Genomic DNA, 24,552 nt, shown 5'->3' with positions numbered 1-24,552 from the left:
TGACAGGTTTCCAACCTTTTCAAATAAGATGTGTATATCAATAATGAAAGGAATCACACTAACCTAAACACATGCGCGTTTCTTTCTAACTGATGTAAAACACCCACGTACAATCTATTCTTAATCTCATCTTCAACAAGAATAAACCATTATTTTAGCCCTAGGATATTAAATGCTTACCTGTCAAAAGATTTACCCAGTTTTATATATATTTATGATTATCATGATAAAATCTAAAATAGACACTGAGGGGGCGTGACCCCTAAGTTAATTGCTTCTTTTATAATGCTATGTCTGTTCGAGTCGGCTAAATGAGGACACATCTATTCGCATGCTTGGAATGTCTTATTAAATGATGCTGTCCTACGTCTTAGAAAGACTACTTCCGGTTTATGAAGATATATATAAATATATACGATTTGAATGTCGCATAAGTTACTATTTTCACACCAAATCAACTCGTTACTGTATTCACAGGTAAGCACATATTACAGTTCAAATCCGGTTGTAAATAGTTGTAAATAGTTATTTTTGTTTTGCGGGAAGATTGTAAATGTGAATTGAATTAAGTTGCTATTTGCTCATATTTTAGATTACATTTTTGATCTCAACGTGTATTTTTAGTTTTAAAAAGTTGAACTTTGCCTTGTAAAGTCTTCAAACTTATTTGTGAATAAAACTGGAATCTATATTTAATGACACTATTATTATTATTATTATTATTATTATCATTATTATTATTATTATTATTATTATTAGTAGTAGTAGTAATAACAGTCTGAATGGTGATGTGAATTTTCCATTTTAGCAGACCCTTTACGTTAATGGCACCGAAATTTTATTTGTTTTGACCAAGCGAGTGAAGCGATTTAGTTTACAAAATTTTTCATAGGTACCAGGAGAATCTCCTTTCTCTTAGATTATTTCCTCTTCTATCTTTTGTTGTTGTTCTTTTTCATCATCATAACCATCTTTCCTTCTTCTTCTTCTTCTTCTTCTTCTTCTTCTTCTTCTTCTAATTATTATTATTATTATTATTATTATTATTATTATTATTATTATTATTATAATTATTATTATTATTATTATTATTATAATTATTATTATCATTATTATTATTGTCATTATTATAATTATTATAATTATAATTATTATTATTATTATAATTATTATTATTATAATTATTATTATTATTATTATAATTATTATTATAATTATTATTATTATCATTATTATAATTATTATAATTATAATTATTATAATTATAATTATTATTATTATTATAATTATTATTATCATTATCATTATAATTGTTATTATTATTTTTATAATTATTATTATTATCATAATTATAATAATAATAAAATAATTATTATTATTATTATTATTATTATTATTATTATTATTATTATTATTATTATTATGTTTACATGTTATTTTTCATGTATTAAATAAACTTTTATCTAGAACTCCACAATGTTTTCATTTAACATATTTTCGCCTCGAATATTCCTTTCATTATTTGATAATAATTCAAACATGGCTGTTAAAGTTTTAATTCAATATGTTTTTAGATATAAAATGCAAATGACTACTTTATTTTATGACTAAAAATATAATTTATTGTATCAAATCAATATTTGTTCGCCAAGTGTTACGAACCAATAAGATGGACCGAGATTGTGTAAAATTGAGGTAATACTTGTTGAAATAATTATGTGGGATTTTATTTGCGTTTGTTTTGAATGTATTTGAAAAATAGGTTTAGAATAGAAATTCGCTTAATAATTGCTCCAAATGAGGCAATCAATAAACCAAATATATTTCAAAATAATGATTTGCAATGCTTTTTAAAATAATATTAAAATACAAAATACAGTTTTATATAAATAATGGAGTATTTAATATTTCTTTGTTGTCCAAAACTAAAAGAGAAAACTTTTTTTAGGTGCAATTGTTTAATTTTTATTTTCTTATTCAAAACATGAAACGTTTTCACCAATTTAGCATCAATTCTTGTTATCGTTTTTTAATAAAGTTTCGGTGGAACCAACGTCAGTTTTTACACGATGAAATTCTTGTGAAGATCTGGCAGAATGGAAAACTGAAGATACAGAATACCATCCGAAGCGCCACTGTATGAGCATGGAAGGTACTATCATGCTATGGAAGGTGTCCCATTTTAAGTCCTTGATTAGGGCTCACAAATTATGTATTAAATTCCTGGTCGCAGCTTTAAAAATTGCATAACAATTATTTAACAATTAAACACTAATCGATTTCATATCATAATGAATTTCGAAATTTGATTCATTTAAATTTTAAGTTTATCACAAAAATGAACTTCTATACTGAGCTACGAGTATTCTCGGGTTTCAATCGACGACAGACAAATCTGACTTTCTAAGAAAGTTATCCCCGTCTAATATTTTCTACAAATGTAATACGTCACAATACTATTGATCTTTTGACGTGTTAATTTTGATGACGCCATTCCTGTACTTCCGGTGTAGAATATTATTTGACTTTGACTTCAGTCATCTTATTCCAGAAGGCGTATATGAAAAACTGATAGATTCCGAGTTCCAGATCTAATGTTGTGACATTGTCTTGTTTTTTTTTCTAATGCTTTGAAATTTATACGGTTTACCACATTTGTATACAGTGCCTCGAAATACCACGTGATCACCCATCTCGTACTAATCAAGTTCCACGTTGCTTAACTTCGGTGATCTAACAAGAACCGGTATGTCAACGTGATAATGCCGTGTACAAATATTTATAGACCTTCACAGAAATAGATCTAATATTAGCTAATGAGCCCGGCGTTGTTCAGATATAAAATACGCTAGCGGATTCTTCTGAACATTATTATTTAAGATTTCATGTTTACCATTAAAGAAACTATAAAATAAATGAAACTACTAAACATTCTTTATAATTTTGAAATTCACAAAGATACTACATTCTTACATTTACTTCTTCTATCACGTCAACCAAATAAGAAATGAACAAAAGTGAAAAGTCCCTACATTTAAACACTTTCAGCTTCTCGTGAAGTTAGTTTTCTTTACAGATGTAAACACTTTCCCACACCTGATGTTATTTTCTATCTCTAAAAGTCAATTATCAAACTTTGTATGGAGTACTGTTGTTATAACTGAGGTGATCAATCCACGTTGTTATAACTGAGGTGATCAATCCACGTTGTTATAACTGAGGTGATCAATCCATGTTGTTATAACTGAGGTGATCAATCCATGTTGTTATAACTGAGGTGATCAATCCATGTTGTTATAACTGAGGTGATCAATCCATGTTGTTATAACTGAGGTGATCAATCCATGTTGTTATAGCTGAGGTGATCAATCCATGTTGTTATAACTGAGGTGATCAATCCACGTTGTTATAACTGAGGTGATCAATCCATGTTGTTATAACTGAGGTGATCAATCCATGTTGTTATAACTGAGGTGATCAATCCATGTTGTTATAGCTGAGGTGATCAATCCATGTTGTTATAACTGAGGTGATCAATCCATGTTGTTATAACTGAGGTGATCAATCCATGTTGTTATACTGAGGTGATCAATCCATGTTGTTATAACTGAGGTGATCAATCCATGTTGTTATAACTGAGGTGATCAATCCATGTCACGTTTGAGAGTTCAGAAGCTTATCCCTTATTTAATTTGCCCAACTATTTCTTTTTATTTGTATCGCTCTCTAGCATACATGATGCTGATTGTCTAAGTATTTTCTATAAATATAATTATTGCATGTGTTCTTGAGATTTTTTCAGTTTATTTACTATATTTTAGCCAAATAATTCGACTCGTTGGTCTAGTGGACATTATCAATTCACTGATTTGATACCGCGTTATAATGCGGATTCATGCTTCAACAAATTATCCCCCCCCCAAAGCTGCAAGTTTCTGAACGCTCTGCTTGCTAGCTGTTTTCATCTTATTTATAGCTTTGGTTTTTCAAAACTAATGTCAATAGATATTTCCCGTTTTTCTCATAATCGTCTTTCATTCTTTTTAGTTCTTTACATGAAGTGTCTTCGTGTCTTGATCGACTTTTATAAAAACATATTTTCATTTATTAATACAAAAGTTAAAGACATTTTGTACTGCGATTTTCTTTATACTGAAATACTTTTCATGAAATTCCTTATGAAATTCGTCCCAGAAAAGGCATGACGCCACTTGATGTAAGAAACTAAAAAAATAGTAATTCAAGATCAAACCTATCTAATGATAAGCGTTAGCTAGATAGATGTCGATTCAGTAAACAGCAATTTTTCATCTCTTTGTAAGAAACATTGCTCATGGAATGTGAGAAGTAAAGGACAAAAATAAGGAAAGCGACGGTACCGAGGCTAGTGAAAGTAAACTCAAGGTCCACTTTCAATTCTTTTTTTCTTTGTTTTTTTTTTGTCAAATTATTTTAAATTATATTTATACTAATTAACACTACAGCCTCTTACTAGTTAAAACAAAACTATTTTAAAGTATTTAATAAGTAATATATTATCCATGATAATTCAAAATGATTACCAATTGGTTTTTCGTAAAATACTCGAGCAAAGTTGTTTGATCTTTTTCTCGAGCTTTGTTCTTAATTACATCCTCGTTAGAGCCACGACCACCACATAAAACAATAAGATTACGCTTTTTCCTATGGCGGTATGATAGTAAAAAAATCACCTGAAATATTTTTTCATTTTCACCTGAGATTTTTTTTCTTAATGACAATTGTATTTCTTGTTTTATACTTTTCTCATATTCTTGATGTTTTTGTTCTTCTTTCACGAAGACATTTTTGAAAATAGCCAGAATGCAAAAGGTACCAGTTTCTCTTCTATTGGTGTTGCTGGTGGCGTTCATGTGTGTCCGATGCGAAGAAGAGAAGTCGGCATCACAAAAAATCCCAGAAGAAATCAAAGATTACTTGAAAGCACTCAGCGAATATTACGCCATCGTCGGTCGACCCAGGTAAGTGTTTCCTTCCTCCTTATTATCATTAAGATGCCTGGGCATTATTCGCCATTTTTATGTATGACTCAATGTAATTTTACTACGTAATATAGTCTTATATTAATGAATTGTTTATATGACTTCTTTTATAAAGCTCACGTTTTAGTCTTATATTACTTAATTTAGTTTTATATATTGCTTTATATTTGTTATATATTTTATGTGTTATTTTTCTTCTGATTTTATTTTGTTCTTTTTATATAATTCTTTGTTCTTTGCATACGAGTTACTGTATTATTCATATATGGTTCATTTTATTAGTTTTTATGACTAACTATATAGAGGTTATTTCAATTTTTAGCGTTTTCTAGATATTCTATCCATAGTTATACTTGTAATCTTTCATACCGTTATTCTACATTCTTCTTATTCTTTCATTTCTTTATTCTTTCATTCGATTATTATTTCATTCTGTAAGTCTTTCATTCAATTATTCTTTCATTGCATTTATTTTAAATTAACTTTTCGTCTTCAGTTCTTTTATTCTCTCACGGTTCTTCAATAGTTTTCTATCTTAATTACTTTCTCGTTTCTATTTGTTTTTTTCTTAACCTTCCGTCTTATCTGATTTTTTAACCTTTCGTTTTTTAAGTTTTTTTAACCTTTCGTCTTTTCATTTTTTTAAACCTTTCTTCTTTCTATTTTTTTAAACCTTTCGTCTTTTCAGTTTTTAATCTTTCGTCTTTTCAGTTTTTAATCTTTCGTCTTTTCAGTTTTTAATCTTTCGTCTTTTCAGTTTTTAATCTTTCGTCTTTTCAGTTTTTAATCTTTCGTCTTTTCAGTTTTTAATCTTTTGTCTTTTCAGTTTTTTAACCTTTCGTCTTATCAGTTGTCCATTCTCATTTTTCATTTAAGCCCACTTATTGGATTTCCAGTGTTCATTCTTTTCATTTCAGATTACTTTTATTATTCGATCCCTTCTTTTTATTTACGCCATTTGTGTATCTTTTGTTTACTTAATCCTTTCTTTTCTCTATTCTATATTTATTTCTTCCACTGTTTCCTTCATTTTTAAATCACTTTCTCTATCTCATTCATCTCGTTTTACATCTTCCTTTCATCTCGTTTTACTTCTTTGTTGCATTGTAGTCATAATTAATGTAATAATTAATGTAATAATAGCCAATTAATATTTAATAGGAATAAATGCATTCGAACACAATATTGAAAATCAACAATAATTATTTTGTATTTTCTTTTTCCATAAAAATAACAAATACATTCGGTTGATCTTTATAGCTCAAATAAGGTACGAGTACCATACACTGCTTATACGATGAATAGTGTACTTTCTCTAAGCGATGGTGCATACAGTAACATCACTATGCTGAATACTCCATCAAACTAGATTAATTTTTCACATAGAATTTGGTAAGACAAAGACACCAAGCGAAAGGTATAAGATAGTTAAATGGTTAATTAGTGAGAGGAAAATAATATTCTTCCATTTCTTAACTCAACGTTTGGTAACGGAGAGCTTTAATGGAACATTTGAATATCTATGTATCTCTTATAAAGATCAGGTGAGATTATCTCTATTAAGAGGTTCTTGATTTTTTCGAATTTCGACTGAAGTAAAGTGAAACAAAAATGTTGACTTTTCCCGATGTAATAACTTGTTCTTTTGGGATCAATATTTGAAGTTTTTCTTGTTGTATCATTTTATGATTAAGTTATACTTAAAGGTTCGGTATATCAAACAAATTAAATGCCACACCTTACTTAAGATGAAATCAGAACCTACCCTTGTAACTATCGCAGTAATGTCACAGCCATGTCCCTGTTTTAAAAATACTTTAACGGATTCCTAGCACTTGTCCCCCATCGTCATACATACTCCAGACTAACACGACAAGCAGAAAACTCCCACATCTGCAATCTTGAGGTCCCTAGATGCCGGAAAGCTCTCTACTCTAACAGTTTTTTCCATTAGACTACGAAACTATGGGGTTATATCTTTATTTCCTGCTTCCCTTATTATACTAACCTGTAGAAGTTTAATTATATATATATATATATATATATATATATATGTGTGTGTGTGTGTGTGTGTGTGTGAACAGACATCACTCGGCTCAACTCCCCACAGTCCCCTGTTAGACATGATCCCCCAATAGTAGTCCTTTATGTCCAAACGTCAACATGCCTTATTTGGGATGAAAAAGAGAAAAAAAAAAACATAATATAGTTATGGATGATAATATTAAACTAATTTGCATATTGATTTACAGAGGACATCTTAATAATTTGTAATTTTCATTTTTTTTTAACTGAATGATTGTTTTTATTATTCTTTAGAAATTCTATCATAAAATATATTTTATATTCTCGAAAAAAAAGGCTTAGCATTTAAAGTAAAGAGTGTTTCCCATTCTGACCAGTTAATTTACCACTGGGGTTATCATTGCTTGTTTTTTCAAATTTCCCGGGCAACGCCGGTACACGGATCCACTAGTGATAAATAAAATGAATGGTCTGTCATTCAATCCATTTGGTTAGTATAACTTTAGAATCTTATGGGATGTAGATAAGCCATGATCTACAAGGATCCATAGGTTATTTAATGTCAACATGTCAATCCCGAACAAATAATTAACAATAAGTATTGCGTTTAAGAATAAAATAAGCCGAAAAAAGTTACTTTACCGTTGAACACACAAACCAAATCGACTTATTTAATTTCTTATTTGTCATGTTTTCCATACTTTGTTACGTTTTTGGATTTGCATTTTTTTTCTTTCACTGTTTTTTTTTTCATTTAATTTTATATTTTTTATCCGGGTTAATTTTTTTCCCTATTTTATGTATGTTGGATTATTGAATATTCAGGAATCTTTTAGCCTTTGTAATCGCGTCGGATTTAACGTAGCGATTTGATTTCACTTATTGTAACACCTGTCGGAGTGGTTAAACAATAAACGCCGAATCACTGCATCTCATTTGAAAACGGTTTGCATAAGAAAAGACGGGATATGCAATTCAATGCAAGGAACAATAAGTCTTTGACACAAAACATTATTTATATGAAATCGATGATCTCTGGAACGAAATCTTTTCCAGTAATTATCTCTCAATTACTTGTGTATTTATAATTGCTTGCTCCTTCTTTTCGCTAACACACATGCGTACACATAAGAACATACACACACACACACACGCACACACACACACATATATATATATGTATATATATATGCATATATATAAACAGGGGAAAAGAGAAAGATATACATAGATAGATACGATGCTCATGTGAGCGTATATATGTAAATGTATATGTAAATAAACATATATATATATACATGTTTATATATATACATATATATATATACATGTTTTTATATATATATATATATATAATGGAAGATGTGGAATAAAGTTATTATACAATCAGAACAATAAGGATAAGGAAAATTAAAAGGGGGAAATAAAAAACTTTTAGGCCATGCCATTTTGGAACTAAATGCTTCTCATCAAAAAAGAGAAGGGCCAGAATTATACAAAAAGCAAATATAAATAAAAACAAGATTTATAACACTTAGAGATGAAATGAGAATGAAGGAATGGGGTAATATGTTAAGAAATAATTAAGGAATTTTAAAAGTACATATATAGGAGTAAATCAGAATGGTAGTAAAACACAAAGAACAAATAGACAATTATTAGAAATAGTAATAACGCAAATCGTAAGAGAAATAAAACCACTAGCAACGAGCAAAACAATTGTAACTGCAGAACGCTCCCAAACAAATGCCTGATGAAAAGTATCGTTTTTCAGGCCACAATATTTGCTAAAGAAAATCTGAATAACAAAAATATTACGCAGGAAGGATTTCTATGGATTTCGTATATTACGGCCACAGAAGTATAGTCAAAGGCGAAAAACGCCGAATATAAATATTAGCGAACCATTACTGAAAGTGGACAATCGCCGATAGTAGAGTGGAAAATAGTGCATTAGGCCAATACATGTAGAAACTTAGACAACCCGTAAAGACTAAGTTTGAATGAGCTATCCCAAACTTTAAAGAACCCGATAATTTATTAAACAGCGTGAGTAAAATAGCAAACGTATGTATACACAAAATAAACTTTACGTCAGGATAAAACACACACACACGCACACATACAAAGTTACCAAATAATAATAACAACAACAAATGATATTCATAATGATAATAAACTAGCAAGACCTCTGGAAATTCCACGGAATGAGAAATATTTTTAATCAACAATTATGTTTTGATAAAGCTAACCATTTTCTGGATAGCGCAACAATTCAGTTTTTTCGACAGAAAACCCACAGAAAATAAGAGTTTATTAACATTTCTATGAAAACAGTGTCTAATGTACTTTAAGTATAGATAAAATGAAATTTATCTATCATTTAGTAAATAATTATATACATATATAATTCTCAACTAAAAATTTTTTAAACGTGCAACAAAATGTACATAACACAAAATTAAATCAATAGTAATTTTTAGATTCAATTTAAATTAAATTTTTATATTTTACTTTGTTTATAAAAGTGCCCATTGAAAATTGATGAATTTTATATTAAATTCTGTATATTTATTTTAAAATTTGTAACAAAAACATTCTTTTTCTAACTTGTATCGTATTTTAAATATTATATTTTACTTCAATTTTCAATTTAAATAAAAAAAACCCTGAAAATTCTTTTGCATCCCTTCAACAAATTGAAATTATTTTTCGTTTTAATGTTCTGTTTGGGTGAGAGAGTACAATTTTTGTTATAAAATATATTATATAAAACATAAGTAAAAATAATACTATAAACAATTAAGTTTAATCTTTTGTCTTACTATATTTCTTCTTTACTTCCCTTTCTTCTTTATATATTTATTTTGTTATACTCTCTCTCTTTCTCAGCCCTTATATATATATATATATATATATATATATATATATATATATATATATATATATAGGTTATTGAACTCTGTTCAATTCAACACGAGGGTTAAGAGGAAAATTATATTATAACACATGACAGCTGTATTTAGAGTATCGAGTATATTTGCATTGTTTCACGCACCTGATACATCTATGAAGTTAAGCACTATTTTATGTAGCATATATTATTTATCGAGTATCCTACTTTATTAATGATTTATTGCTCTAGAGTTCTTTTCATATTATTGAATGTGGTCGTCTACAAAAAAAAACTATTAAAAAGTATGCTAAACATATTTCTTTTAAAACTAATTTGTTTATCCCTCATTATCTTTATATTGGAACTCTTCTTTTTTAAACATGTTTATGAAGCACTTTAAGTAAAATACAATGAATAAAACAAAAACAATTACATAAGTGAGAAGTGAAAATATCAGGACCCCAGAGCACTACTGAAGTCATGAATTGAGATATCCAAAGCACTACTAAAACCAGGCCCCCCTAGTGAAGAAGCTATTTTTAAAGTGAGCACCCAAAGGAATAAAATTTAGAATGCCTCCCGTGCAAAAAATAAAAGTAAGGGGCCTCCAGAGCACTACAAATAGCAAGCTTCTACCACTTCACTAAAGGAAAATTATTCTTTTGTGTGCATACTGAATAAAATAAAACTTAGGAAGCTTCCTTAACATTACTGTAAGCACTTAATAAAAGCAAGGCGGCCTCACATGGACTAATAAAACTGAGAATTGAATTTTGTAAAATTAGCAGTGAAAAAAAAAACTCAGAAGGCATATGTTTCTATTTATTCGTTTTTCATAATTTTTGGAATTCCTATTAATTTCGACAGGGAACGTAAGTAGTTAATAGTGTTTTCACTTGAAATGCCTCCGTTTAAAATATCACCAATCTGTAAAATCACCCTACTTATTTCTTTCAATTTTAATTCGTAAATTTTCCTTAATTTTTGTAATTTATACTAATTTCGACATGCTACGCAAGTAGGTAATAATGTTCTCACCGGAAATGAGTTGGATTAAATTATCCCTTATCAATTCAAGCACCCTACGGTTTTTCAATGATTATTTTTCTGTTGACTCATTTTAAATATTTTTTCGAATTTATACTAATTTCGACATGACATTAAGTAGGTAATAATCTGAAATGCGTTGGAATTTATGCTAATTTCGACATGATATGTAAGTAGTTAATTATGTTCTCACCCGAAATACGTTGGTTTAAAATATCTACACAAGAACACTAGTTTGACTAATTTCGAAATACACTTAAGAAGGTAATAATGTTTTCAGTGAATTGTGTTGGAATTTATATTAATTTCAACATGACAATAAGTAATAATGTTTGTACATGAAATACGTTGGTTTAAAAATCTCCAATCAACAAAAGCACCCTATTATTTTACTTATTTCGGCATGACACTTAAGTAGGTAATAATATGTTTATCTAAAATACGTTGGAGTTTATACTAACTTTAAGATGATTTCTAAGTAGGTAATAATGTTCTCACTCAAAATGCGTTGGTTTAAAAGAACTACGCAAGACCACTATGGTTTTACTAATTTCGACATTTCACTCATCTAGATACTCACGGGTAAGAATTTGCTGTTTCATATGTGTACTATACTGTAGAAATACCTTATTTCTTGTATTATTATTCATCGGACTACTATTCTCATCTTGAGTGTGATTTTCACAACGTTTCGGTCGATGTAACCTCCGACCGTCTTCAGGTGTATCTTGTCGAACCCGGGAATGTTTTTGCCGAACTTGGACGAAATTTCGGGAATGTTTTTGTCGAATTTGGACGAAATTTCGAGCGGAACCATTTATTTATGTCATGGTGGTAGCGTGCCCTTGTTCCGTCAGTCATGACAGGATAGAGGTCTTTAGTAATTTGCAATTGTATTTTTCGGTGACGCACACTGAGGATTGAACCTTCAACCTTCAGGAGATTTTTTAAAAATTTTTTCTCAGTACTCAAACCACTGCACCACAGTGCGGACAATTCTAGTACGTGGAGCGACTGAAAAGTCAGTTATAGCTGACTATATCTGGAAAGAAAAAGAAATCCATATACCATTATGGGACGAAGTAAAGATTATGACAGCGAGGAAAAGTGAAGAGTAAGACGACTGAAAGAAGCACCACATGTGATGGGGAATAACCAACTGCTAAGTAGACCCAGTTTAAAATTCAATACGATATGGGAACCATTATTTATAACCAATAATATATACAATACAATATATACAAGTAATATATACAATACAATATATACAAGTAATAAGTAAAAAAAAACATTAATATATACGAGTAATACGTATAGAGATAGATATCTATAGTAATAGTTAGTTACAAATAGTGATATTTACTGGAAATAAAAATAACTTTAAGGCTCCTAAAATTCGTACTAAAATTAGGTCACTTAACAACACAAAGAAAAGAGAAAACGAAGGACCCCCCAAAAAAGGCATAAAATTAGGCCACGCGCACCTTCGCTTGCTAAACGCGCGCTTAGTGGCTAATATAAATGAGTGTGTGAATAGCAAATATCTGATTGATTAACTAGCAAACCCAGTATCACCGGAATATATAAAAACAGGAAGCAACATCGATTCTATGCAATTATCTGACGAATTCTCACGAGGATGAAACGTGGAAAATAGTGTATAGCTTAATTGCCATATTATTTTCAAACTTTATCACACACACACACATAATATATATATATATATTAGAGACTTGGCAACGCCACGGGGAGACAACCAAGCAAAAAACTTTAACAAAATAACTTTTTTTTTTAGCAATTTTCTAATTTCCAAATCTGAGCGACTATTGATAAGACTTTAATTAATAAAGGCTTGTTTGAAAGGGTTAGGGTTATCTTAACTTCAACTCCCATCACCCATACAGTATCAAACATGGAATCGCACGCTGCCTACAACATCGAGCAGAGACAATAAGTAGCGACACCATTACATACCACCAAGAAATGGTCAGGTTGAAGAATACCCTCCGTCGTAACAACTACCCTGATAGCATACCATCTACCAGACGTGTTAATAGTATAAGAGAGGAGAATGAAACCCAAAAACCACCAACGTTCTGCCTACCATACATACGAGGCATCTCCGAAAAGATTCAGAGAATATGTGCCCCCTACAACATCAGGACGGTATTCAAGAGCGAGTCAACACTCAGACGACACCTGGTACGAGTGAAGCTCCGCATGGAGGAGAACATGACCAAGAACTGCATATACTCCATCCCATGCAGTTGCAGAAAGGTTTACAAGGGTGAAACATGCCGCCCCCTTAAAGTAAGAGTGGAAGAACACCGAAAAGCGGTAACTAAAGGGGAGACGGAAAAATCGGGTATAGCCAACCATGTCTGGATGGAGAGGGAGGACCATCGCCCCCTATGGGATGAAGTAAAAATAATAAACAGAGAGACCCACTGGAAAGTGAGAAAACTTAAAGAAACAGCTCACATGCTCGGACATAACAACCTACTGAGCAAACCAAGCGTAGAACTGAATGCAATTTGGACACCTCTAACAGAGAGAGAAAACCTTGAATAACAACATAGGTTTAACATCAACAAAAACCAACTAAGAATTGTCCAAGTGACATATGGCCGAGTGGTCCTAGACGTTGTATCAAAGTTTACTTTTACCCAAATGTGCTGAGTTCAATCCTGAACGAAGGCAGTGAAAAGTAACATTCAAAAACAGAGAAACAGCAACTATGTCCCAGAGCCTAGCTGGAGTCCGAACACGGCACCCCTGTAGTAGTAGTAGTAATAATAATAATAATAATAATAAAGGGTTGGGTTCGAGACTCCTAACAAACGGTTCCCCAGTTCAATACAAAACACCTAATGAAGGCCGGAGGGCAAAACGGCCGAAACGTTGTGACTATAACAACCAAGATGAGGAAGTCAGTCCGACAATCTCAATAAATGAAGACTCCTCATCTCAAAAATACAGACAATTAATAACATAATAATAATCATTATAGCATAATATAATATAACAATCTTATCTGTGTCGCGGCAGTACCTTAAGAAATTCCCGGCCCCAGCTTTAAACTACACAATTATTTGTTGCGTATAACTGTGCAATGCGGACTCAAGACTCTACAAAGTCAATTTAACACATTTATTGTAGAGGGGTTCTAATCGGTTATCACCGCTATTTTTTAAAATAAGCCTTTATTAAAAACAAATTGCTTTGAACTAGAATGTTGTTTGCTCTGTGTATTGAATGAGAAAAGAATATTAACAAAAATTAAAAGTGGATAGATTTATATTTACGTTTTAAATTCACATTGAAGCTATCTTGTTATGAACACGTATTTTTGCTTATAAAAATATGATTTATTCGAATTTTCTCTCCTGACTTAAAACTGTTTTTAACGATTCCAGGTATATCATGCGTTTTCTTGTAGTATAGGATTGGTTCAGGAGCGAGAGACTAGTAGCAGATGCACCAGCCCAAATGTGACAACAATACTCCATACGTGAGCGAATGGTGGCCATATAGAGGTACAGGATACTTTCGGGCGTTAGTAGCTTTCTGGCAATGCTCTCAATGTAATCATTCCCACTCATCTTTCCTGTGAACATTAAGCCGAGGAGTTTAAAAGATTTATTTTCAGATAAAGAGTCTTTGGCCATGTCTATTGGTTGTAGAGAAGGTTTCTTGTAATTATTGAAAGAAATAAACTTAGTCTTGGCAGCATTGAATGTGACCATCTATTTTTGTCCCCATTCCACTGCAGATTGGAGGTCATCCTCTAGTGTTCGTTTCTGCCATTTCCATAGATATGTATTCATTTGTTTTCCTGTCGTGTATATTATAGAACGTGGTGTCATCAGCATATACGAGGTGCGTGCAATAAGTACTGCCCCTGACCCACTTCCAGTTGTCTTATCTAGCTGAAATTTTGCATGTGCAATTAATTATATCTCTACGGGTTATGTGATAAATTACAGCTCTGAACTAATTGTGGTTTCTGTTTTACAGGTGTTTGAACTGAGTCAGGTGTGAAATGGAGCCTGTTGAATGTCGAGCAGTGATTCGGTTTTTGTATTTGAAAGGACGCACACCACAGGAGACCTTTGATGAAACGAAAGAAACTCATGGAGATAATGCCCCATCATATGATCTTGTAAAACTCTGGCATCGTGAATTCAAACATGGCCAGAAGTCTGTGGAAACAGCTCCCAGATCTGGTCGCCCCCCTTCTGCCATTGATTAGGCATCTGTCCGTAAAGTTGAGGCTGCCATTTTGGAAGATCGGCGCATTACTATTCGCCAAATAGCCCAAGATGTCAAGATTAGTACAGGGTATGTGGAAACTATCATTCATGACCATTTGCATATGCATAAGGTGTTTGCCAGATGGATTCCTAGGTTGCTCACACCATTCCAGAAGCGAAAACACATTGAGTGCTCGAGGATGAATTTGGAGATGTGCCAAGAAGATGAATCAAAGTTTTCCAAAAGACTGATTGCACAGGATGAAATCTGGGTCCATCACTATGATCCAGAGACCAAAGCCCAGTCAATGCAGTGAAAGCACTTGGACTCACCACCTCCAAAGCAGCCAAGGGTACAGCCCTCCGCTGGCAAGGTCATACTCACAGTCTTCTGAGACCAGAACGGAGTAGTGATGACAGATTTCCTGGCAAAGGGTACCACAATTACAGGAGCCTATTATGTTTCACTTTTGAGGAAATTAAGGGAAGCTATCAAATTCAAGAGCCGGGGCAAGATCAGTAATGGTACCGTCCTCCTGCAGGACAACGCTCCGGTCCACAACTCGCATGTCGTCAGATCAGAAGCACGGGCGTGTAGTTATGAAATCCTCCCCCATCCTCCCTACTCTCCTGGCCTTGCAGCCTCTGATTTTCACCTGTTCCCAGCCATGAAGTTGTTTTTGAAAGGAAAGCATTTCCCAGATGATGCAGCCTTGATTTCTCAAGTCACGTCGTGGTTGGAGGACCAAGCTGGGGTGTTCTACAAAAACGGTCTCCAAAGCTGCATCAAACGATGGGAGAAATGCACAACTCTGAGTGATTCCTATGTAGTGAAAGACTAATAACTGTGCCAAGTTTTGTTGCTCTACTGCTATGGGAAGTGGGTCAGGGGCATTACTTATTGCACGCCCTCGTATACCCATCTCACAGACAATTTTGTCAGGGACGTCATTTATGAATATTAGGAATAATAGAGGTCCAAGGATAGAACCTTGGGGCACTCCCGCATTTATATCATATTGTTTAGACGTATGACCGTTGAGGAGAAACTGGATTTTTCTCTTATCTAAGAAGGATTTAATAATGTTAAAAATTCTTCCAGTGATACAGTATGATCTGATTTTTCTAAGAAGACCATACTGCCATACCCTGTCAAAAGCCTTAGATATATCTAGAGCTACCGCTCTACTCTCCCCTGCTTTGTCTAGTGAATGGTATATACGCTCAGAGATTACAGTTAGGATATCTGCTGTGGAACGGGCTTGCCTAAATCCGTATTGTTGGTCGGTCAGAAGTTTAGCATCTGTAAGGTGATGGACTAGAAGCTTGGTTAATTATGGACTCAAATATTTTGGCGAAAAGTAGGAGGAGGCTAATGGGGCGATAATTTACTGGGCCAGTTCTTTCACCAGAATTCTTGAAAACTGGTACTACAGAAGCAGTTTTCCAGCAGGCAGGAAAGTAAGATTAATTGAGGCATTTGTTGTAAAGTTTGGAGAGAACTGGAGCTAATTCGGCGGAGCACTTTTTTTAATAGCACCGCCGGGATGAAATCAGGTTCACATGCTTTTGAAGTGTCAAGATTTTTATGAAAGCATACACCTTAGAAGTTTCTTGTTACTTTCCGTATTGATTCGGAGGATGTATCTCCCCCACCCTAGTGAATTAAATGCGCTCCCAGATACGAACCTGGACATTTCTACAACTCGGCGTGGTACATACAGCGTCTAGCCTTCCCAAACGGTCACCTATCTAGTACTGGCTAAACATATTGTTAGTTAACTTCAGTAATCTGGCGAGAACCGGTGTGTTGACGAGATTATGCCGTAGATAAGATTACAACCATTAAAAAAACTAAGAGCAATAACAACAACGAGATGACTCTACATCAAATAAAGCTCACAAATAATGACCTCTCTACCAAATTCAGTTTTATCACCTGATTTATTAAATGTCATTTTTAAATGTTGTTTCTCTTTATTTTACTTAAATCGTTTTAGGTTCGGTCGAAGCACGAGTTCCGTCTCTTTCTTCAAATATCACCGATAGAAGAACCTTTATTATTTACGGTAAGACAACTAAAGAATTTCATATTTTATACGCTTCACATTTAAACAATCAACTTTGATTTAATTTTAAAGTAATGATAGGTCTTCTGTAATTTTGTTGTTAGGTCAACATTATTTACGTACAAAAAATCTATTCTGTCAAAACATAAAATTCATATCTGGACATCTACAGTTTAATTACGGATAATCAAAGCAATGCGAAACCATCCGGAACACAAGTTCGGCTAATCATAGCATGGCAGCTCTTTCTAAATTACAAATCGAACTACTACAAGTCTGTCGTGGGCCTTATAAGATGACACGACAACAATATTGAAAAAAATACAAATAATACAATAAGTAAAATTATATATATATATATATATATATATATATATACGTACATACAGACATAATAAATATAAACACACACCTAATATATATATATATGTATATATATGTATATATATGTATGTATGTATGTATGTATGTATGTATAAACGTATATTTTGTGAATTATACAATTATGAGTCATCACTATGAAATTAAAACATTGGTTTTTACAAAGTTTATATAATAATAAATTAGAAACACGAATTACTTTTGCATATTTCACACACACACATAGACACACACATATAGACACACACATAGACACACACACAAAACAGTAGAGATCTGTAGATATCTGTATCTGTAGATATTCGCAGTAAAAACTCTTTTATAAATACAATCATTGATTTTAGGAAGATCGATTATGCCTATAAGATATGAAATTAAAATAAAACTCTAGAAATATTTTTAAACAGCTGTTATTTTGAATAAAAGAAACATTTCCTTGATATAAGAGTTTTTGTTGGTAGTATTTCAATTTATAATTACTCTGGAGTTACAGATTATAACTTTACGATCGTATAATATTAAAGCTTTTGAGTACAGTTACTATATCTATCTATATATCTATAAAAGCAAAAATGTGTGTGGACACTAGAAACAGATTTGATTGGCTAATCTAATAATCAAAATTCCTCATAAACGATGGTTCCTATTGGGAGGGGGTGTTAAATTTTTTCTAACTGAACATTTACAAAAATAAAATTATACGAAACTACCCCCAAAAGACATTGTATATACGAAAATTGCCATTTACATCAAAATCGTACGTCTGGTTTCTATAGCGACACACCCGCACGCACTTATATGCGCATGCACGAAACCGGCATATTGCTATGGCAACACGCACACACGCACACACGTACACAAGAAATATTATTTTTTAATTTTGAACTTCTCTTGTATTTAATATATTTTATACATTTTTGAATTTTTTCAACTGACTTTTTTAGTTAAACAATTGCCGTAAAATGTCAAGCAATAACAAATTCTAAAAAAAAAAAAAATTCTTCACACGTCTGCTTCCTATTCAAAAAACAAAAATTGTTTGGTAAAATTTTACATTGAGGCCCGTATCACGTTCGTATATGACAAAATATTTTTTTGTAGATTTCGGTGTGCTAAAACGAATCCGAAAACCGTTTCCGTCGCAAAAAAAAAAAAAAATAGTTTTCATGTTATGAAGAAATTACTTTTTCGAAAAGTGGGTGATCACTTTCTCATGTAAACTTGATTTAAAATGAGTACTCACTTTCTGGCCACCTGAGAGAGGAGGCATTTTAGTGTTTATTGGCTAAAAGAGTTTTTCGATTCCTTTTTCTATTTTCATCTTTCAATAAAGTGTAGTTTGGAGAACATTTAAAATTAGACGAAAAACAAGTAGTTTTCCAAATATGAAGCCATGTAATTCTATGTTATCACAGATGGCCATTTTTATAAGCGCAAGCGCGCGATGGTATTAACCCCTAAACTCTGGGACTATTTTTCTTTTCACAGCCTAGCCTTCGTTTACGCTACGCCCAAGCATAAACGGAGGCTGTTAAATGTGCACTCGCGCACCAAACTGCCTTGTCACAGTGTAGTATTGGCGAAAACTTAAAATTAGACGAAAAACGTCACGCGCGCGTAGGCCACGAGCGCGCCCTTGCACGTACAAAATGGCCACCCATGATAACATATAGAATTACATGGTTTAATATTTGGAAAACTACTTGTTTTTCGTCTAATTTTAATTTTTCGCCAATACTACACTGTGACAAGGCAGTTTGGTACGCGAGTGCACATTTAATAGCCTTCGCTTATGCTCGCACGTAGCGTAAACGAAGGCTAGGCTTTGAAATGGAAAATAGTCCCAGAGCTCAGGGGTTAATACCATGCAAAAGAAATCAAACAAATAAACTTTTTAGCCAATAAACACACAAAAAATGCCCCCTCTCTCAGGTGTCCAGAAAGTGGATACTTATTTTAAGTTAAATTTAAATGGAAAAGTGATCACCCACTTTCGAAAAAGTGATTTCTTCATATCATGAAAACTTTTTATTGCGACGGAAACGGTTTTCAGATTCGTTTTTAGCACACCGAACTCTACCAAAAAATGTATATATATTTTGTTATATACGGACGTGAGACGGGCCTTAAAGTAAAATAATACCAATTGTTTCGTTTCGTCTATTAATTTATTTTTTCTTCGGTTACACAGCTTTAGTAACCGAAGAAATAATAAAAATTTTTTTTTTTAAATGCATACAAAGAAGAAATCTAGCGTGCAATAATTTTTTTTTTATTGTTCATTATTGTCTGAAATTCCTTCCTTTTGTTGAAACAATTATATCACATTTTCCTTGCATGCAACTTTCCCTTTCAGCTGATTTGCTAGGATGGTCAAATTAATTTTACTGGTATCGATAATTTACATAGATTCCTTAATTGGTATGAATATATACATATATGTATAAATATATATATGTATATGCATATATATATATATATTTATATATATATATGCATAAACACACATATATGTATAAATACATATATGTATAAATAAATACATACATATATATATGTATATATATATATATATGTATAAAATATATTCCTTATGTACAACTTGTAACATTCTTATAACATCCAAAGAATATAAGTCAAATGTGACTCAAAAAATTTATTCAGTTATAAATCATTCTAAAGAAGAGTTGTCATGTAGGTCCCAAAATTTAGTCTACCTGTTGTCCTGTAGAAATTGTAATTTACAATACGTAGGGGAAATTGTAATGCCTCTTAATAAAAGCATGAATTTGCATAGGACTAAGGGATGTATTCATGTTGTTAAACATTTTAAAGAAACCTGTAGTCAATCGTCTTTTTCCGTACATTCCGTTATTGAAAAATTTTAAAGTAATGGATATAATTGTTTAGGAAATGTAGATAACGATATCCTAAAGATGCGTCAGGATAAGGAAGACGAAATAATAAAAAAAAATACGAGTAATTTATCCATATGGTTTGAATATTAAAGTTAAAAAAATAGCCTACAAGAGTCCAAAATATAGGTCGATTATATCCAGCTTTGCCTCGCTCGGTATTAGAGATAGAACCTATGATAATAAAAATAATAGAGAATCAGCTATTTCATGCGAAGATTTTTTTTTAGTAAAATTAAAACTATTATGTTTAATCAAATTTCTGAGTCTTTTAATTATATTAGAAAACTGTTTAATCAAACAAAAAAGTAGGTTTTGAAAGAAATAGCATCGAAAATATTATTACAACCGGATACGATATATACGAAAAGACTATTTCATTCAATGGCACGATTATATTCTGGATATAAGCTACAATAAATTATATAAGCCACCTGTGGAAGGTATAAAAAAGAAACCTAGAAATGTTTGTGTAGTTTTGTATGAAAATAAAGATTTTGATGATATAAGTTTACCAAAACTATTAAATAAACAAAAAAAGTACAATTACTACCTAATGAGCTCCGGGCCAAAGATCAAAAAACAATAGTTACATATAAACTAGGCCAACAATACTTAATAATTTCTCAATTATAAAAAAAAGCGGTAGAACATATAAATATAAATGATAGTATTATAAATATTCTAGAATGTGAATGTAATTCCTATTCTATCTGTAATAATGAGGTAAAACATGTAATTATAGGAGATTAAAAGATAGTAAATAATACTAAATTAAGACAACTCCTAAGTAAAGGTACCAATTATAGAGAGCCTAAATGTCTAAATTACACTAAATGCGTTAAAGAAGTAACTAAAGCACTATAAGGTTTTATGTCTATGGTAAATAAATATAAATTAGCACAGTCTACGTTTGATGCATGGAAAAATAATATACTTGAATGAGTAAATGAAAAAGTTTAACATATAAAAAAATTTAAACACCCTAGAAAAACTAATCCTCTTCTAAAAGATTCAGAAATACTGGAGGAACTTAAAATACTTCAAGATAAGTGTGTAATAGTTCCTATTGATAAAGGGGCAAACAATATAGCTTTTATATGCAAAAATATTATATACAACGTTTATTGATAGAAGTAGGAATTACAGGTAACGTTTCAGATACATATAAAGTAAGTAATAGTAATTTAGATAGCATTATTCTGACTAAAAGTATTATTAGTGAAAATGTAAGATTAAAGTTAGACGAAAAAAACAATAAATCTTCCATGTATGTACTTGATACCTTTTAGGTAAAAAAATCCAGTTAGTGCTAGATTTATTGCAGGTTCAAAGACGTGCATGACTAAACCTATAAAACTATATCTAAAATATGTAAATTACTTATAATTCAAATAAATAATTTCCACCAGAAAAGAAAATTCTATAGCAATATTAATCTATTTCGGGTAGTAAATAATTCACAATCAGTGAAAGAAAAATTAGATAAAATAAATTATATATATATATATATATATATATATATATAGTGCTAGCAAAAAGAAAGTCCGCACTTGTAATTTAAAAAAAAAACTGCAAATATAAGCTAAATTATATATATATATATATGTATGCATATATATATATATATATATATATATATATATATATATATATATATATATATATATATATATATATATATATATATATATATATATATATATACGTGTTCCAGTGTTTCGCCGTACTACAGCTCATCTGCGTAGTTGGACTAATTTTTATCGCTTTAAAGTAATGTCGTTTTTTCGTTGTTAATTTTGCAACGATAATTAAATTCGGTATTATTTCCTTTTTAGGATATTGGAAAAGTATATTTCCCTAAGAAATATCGCCCATATGTTTTGGCCGTAAATAAATATATATTATTTAATTTACTTTACAGTTATCTATATACACGTGTTTCACGTCACCAGAGAATCTTTACTTCCATGTTTACCCAATCCCTAATCAGTCTAATATATATATATATATATATATATATATATATATATATATATATATATATATATATATATATATACATATATATATATATATGCCGACATTTGCTATGACGTTATGTATATAGGTAACATGATAATTAAAAGTTTTGGGAATTTATGAAACCACTTACATATATGCCATTGGTACGATGGAATATCAATTCCACTGGAATAGCAACTTTTATATAATTAATTGCACTCGAATCACATTTAAAAGATATAGTGTTTTGAAATTTTAAAAAATTGTTAATTAAATTAATTAAAGTATAGCAAATTATTTTTTAAATATTAAGTTGTCATGTTTTTATGGTGTTGTTTGTTGATAATTTAATCATTTCTTTTTGTATTTTCTTTTTACAGAGTTATCCTGCTTCACACTGGTGCCCAAGAACGAATAACTGTTATTATAAACAAGTACCAATTATATAAACTAATGTAACTTGTTATTAAATGTTATGTGAATTTCGGCAATTGTCTGTGTTTATTCATTATGTAATTATGCTATTCAATTTAATATTTGATATGTAATTGTTGTCTCTTACACATGTGTGTTACGTAATAATATCCGCCATCTTCCCTTGGCCAAAAATGAATACGTTTTCTTGATTGTTTTTATGGCGAAGGAGTTAAAGATTTTGTTAACTAACATATTTTATTAACTTTCATTCACTTAAATTATGATTTGCGTTCATTTTGTTTTGTTGAGAAATTATCCGTGGGAAGGTTATGAAACTACTACTAGTAGTAGCAGTAGTATTAATGATTTACTAAGGTTATAACTAGTAGTCGGTCATGCGGACGGTATCGGTTTGTTACAAATATTAGCTAACAAAATTTAAATTAAAATTGAAATGTATTTCTTAGTTGTTTTTGAATTTCACAACTGTAGTTTTTTGACAATTTGTGAGTTATGAAATTGGATAGTTAGTCGTTTAAAGAAAATATGTAAAAAAAAGAAAATACTTTTCACAAATACGATAGACCAATCGAAAAACAAGGAGAGTAATGATTTATCAGGTTGTGAGGACGTCATGTGCTTTATCCAGCAGCGATTTAACTGAGAAATGATTGTTGGGATCAGTTTTATTAGATTAATAGATAATGTTGACATTAAGGTCGACATTAGCAATAAAACTAAGCAATATATTTGTTCATTCTTGATAAAAAATCAACAGAAATAATTGTTTCTTTGACACAACGTCACACACAACCATTTGAAGAATGTTACAGACTTTGCTGTGTGCAACCCATAAAGATGGTAGATGAGGTAGCGTATATTACTACATACTTATCCAGAATTTTATGGCGCTCTAAACACCAATACAATTTTTACATCAACTATTAATAAACACATACTTTTTCTGCGTCACGTGATTAAAAACTGGATAATAAACCACTTATACGTGGAATATGCTGGCCTTAATATTATACACTCTTAATCATAATGTCTGGTCCATGTCATATGGACGTTTTTTTTGTAACTTCTCCGCTTTAATGTGTGATGGTTTTAACACGCTTTTTTGAACTCCTAAATATTTATAGAATACCTCTGATGAATTATTGATTACAATTTCTAATCTTTAATTATATTAAAGATGGATTAATCACCTTTATAACCCTGACTCTTTTTCCTGTTTTAGTCAGACAAAATATTGTGGTTGTTGTTTTTAATGTTAAAATGTTGTGTAGAAATGGTGTTATATTTCCAAGCTTTCATTTTGTCTTAATTAACTGCAATTTTCAGTTCATCCAACAAATGAGCCTTTCCATGATTTCTTACAATCTCACCATATCTCAATATATGTGTTTACTCCGCAGTCCATATTTACATAGCACTTATAGCTATCGCTTTTGTCACCCTCTATGCATTAATAGTAGAATATAATACAGAAAGAAAATAAAAAGTAAAACAATTAATTAT

The 24,552-nt window shown here is 31.1% G+C and overlaps 1 protein-coding gene across 2 annotated transcripts; it reads left to right on the top strand.

The window, feature by feature from the left end:
- Nucleotides 1-323: 323 nt before the first annotated feature.
- LOC145258019 (pro-neuropeptide Y-like) lies at nt 324-23,097 on the top strand. Of its 2 annotated transcripts, none has more exons than XM_080115743.1 (4): nt 324-477; nt 4,822-5,000; nt 17,243-17,311; nt 22,992-23,097. In XM_080115743.1, the coding sequence occupies exons 1-3, from the start codon at nt 424-426 to the stop codon at nt 17,289-17,291; spliced, it is 282 nt and encodes a 93-aa protein (XP_079971869.1). In that variant the 5' UTR covers nt 324-423; the 3' UTR covers nt 17,292-17,311; nt 22,992-23,097. The 2 variants fall into 2 exon arrangements, with proteins under 2 accessions (XP_079971869.1, XP_079971870.1); XM_080115744.1 differs by lacking the exon at nt 324-477 and adding an exon at nt 2,577-2,746.
- The last annotated feature ends 1,455 nt before the right edge of the window (nt 23,098-24,552 follow it).

This window comes from Euprymna scolopes, chromosome 33, assembly GCF_053919585.1.
Source record: "Euprymna scolopes isolate OS-2025 chromosome 33, ASM5391958v1, whole genome shotgun sequence".
NCBI classification, from domain to species: Eukaryota; Metazoa; Mollusca; class Cephalopoda; order Sepiida; family Sepiolidae; genus Euprymna; species Euprymna scolopes.
This window is presented reverse-complemented; position numbering and strand designations above follow the sequence as displayed.

Bases quoted from the DNA above. Each gene is read 5' to 3' on its own strand.
- LOC145258019 (XM_080115743.1), top strand. From the start codon at position 424: ATGTCGCATAAGTTACTATTTTCACACCAAATCAACTCGTTACTGTAT. The intron at 478-4,821 runs GTAAGCACATAT...TCTTTCACGAAG, and splicing joins ACTCGTTACTGTATTCACAG to ACATTTTTGAAAATAGCCAG. The intron at 5,001-17,242 runs GTAAGTGTTTCC...AAATCGTTTTAG, and splicing joins GCCATCGTCGGTCGACCCAG to GTTCGGTCGAAGCACGAGTT.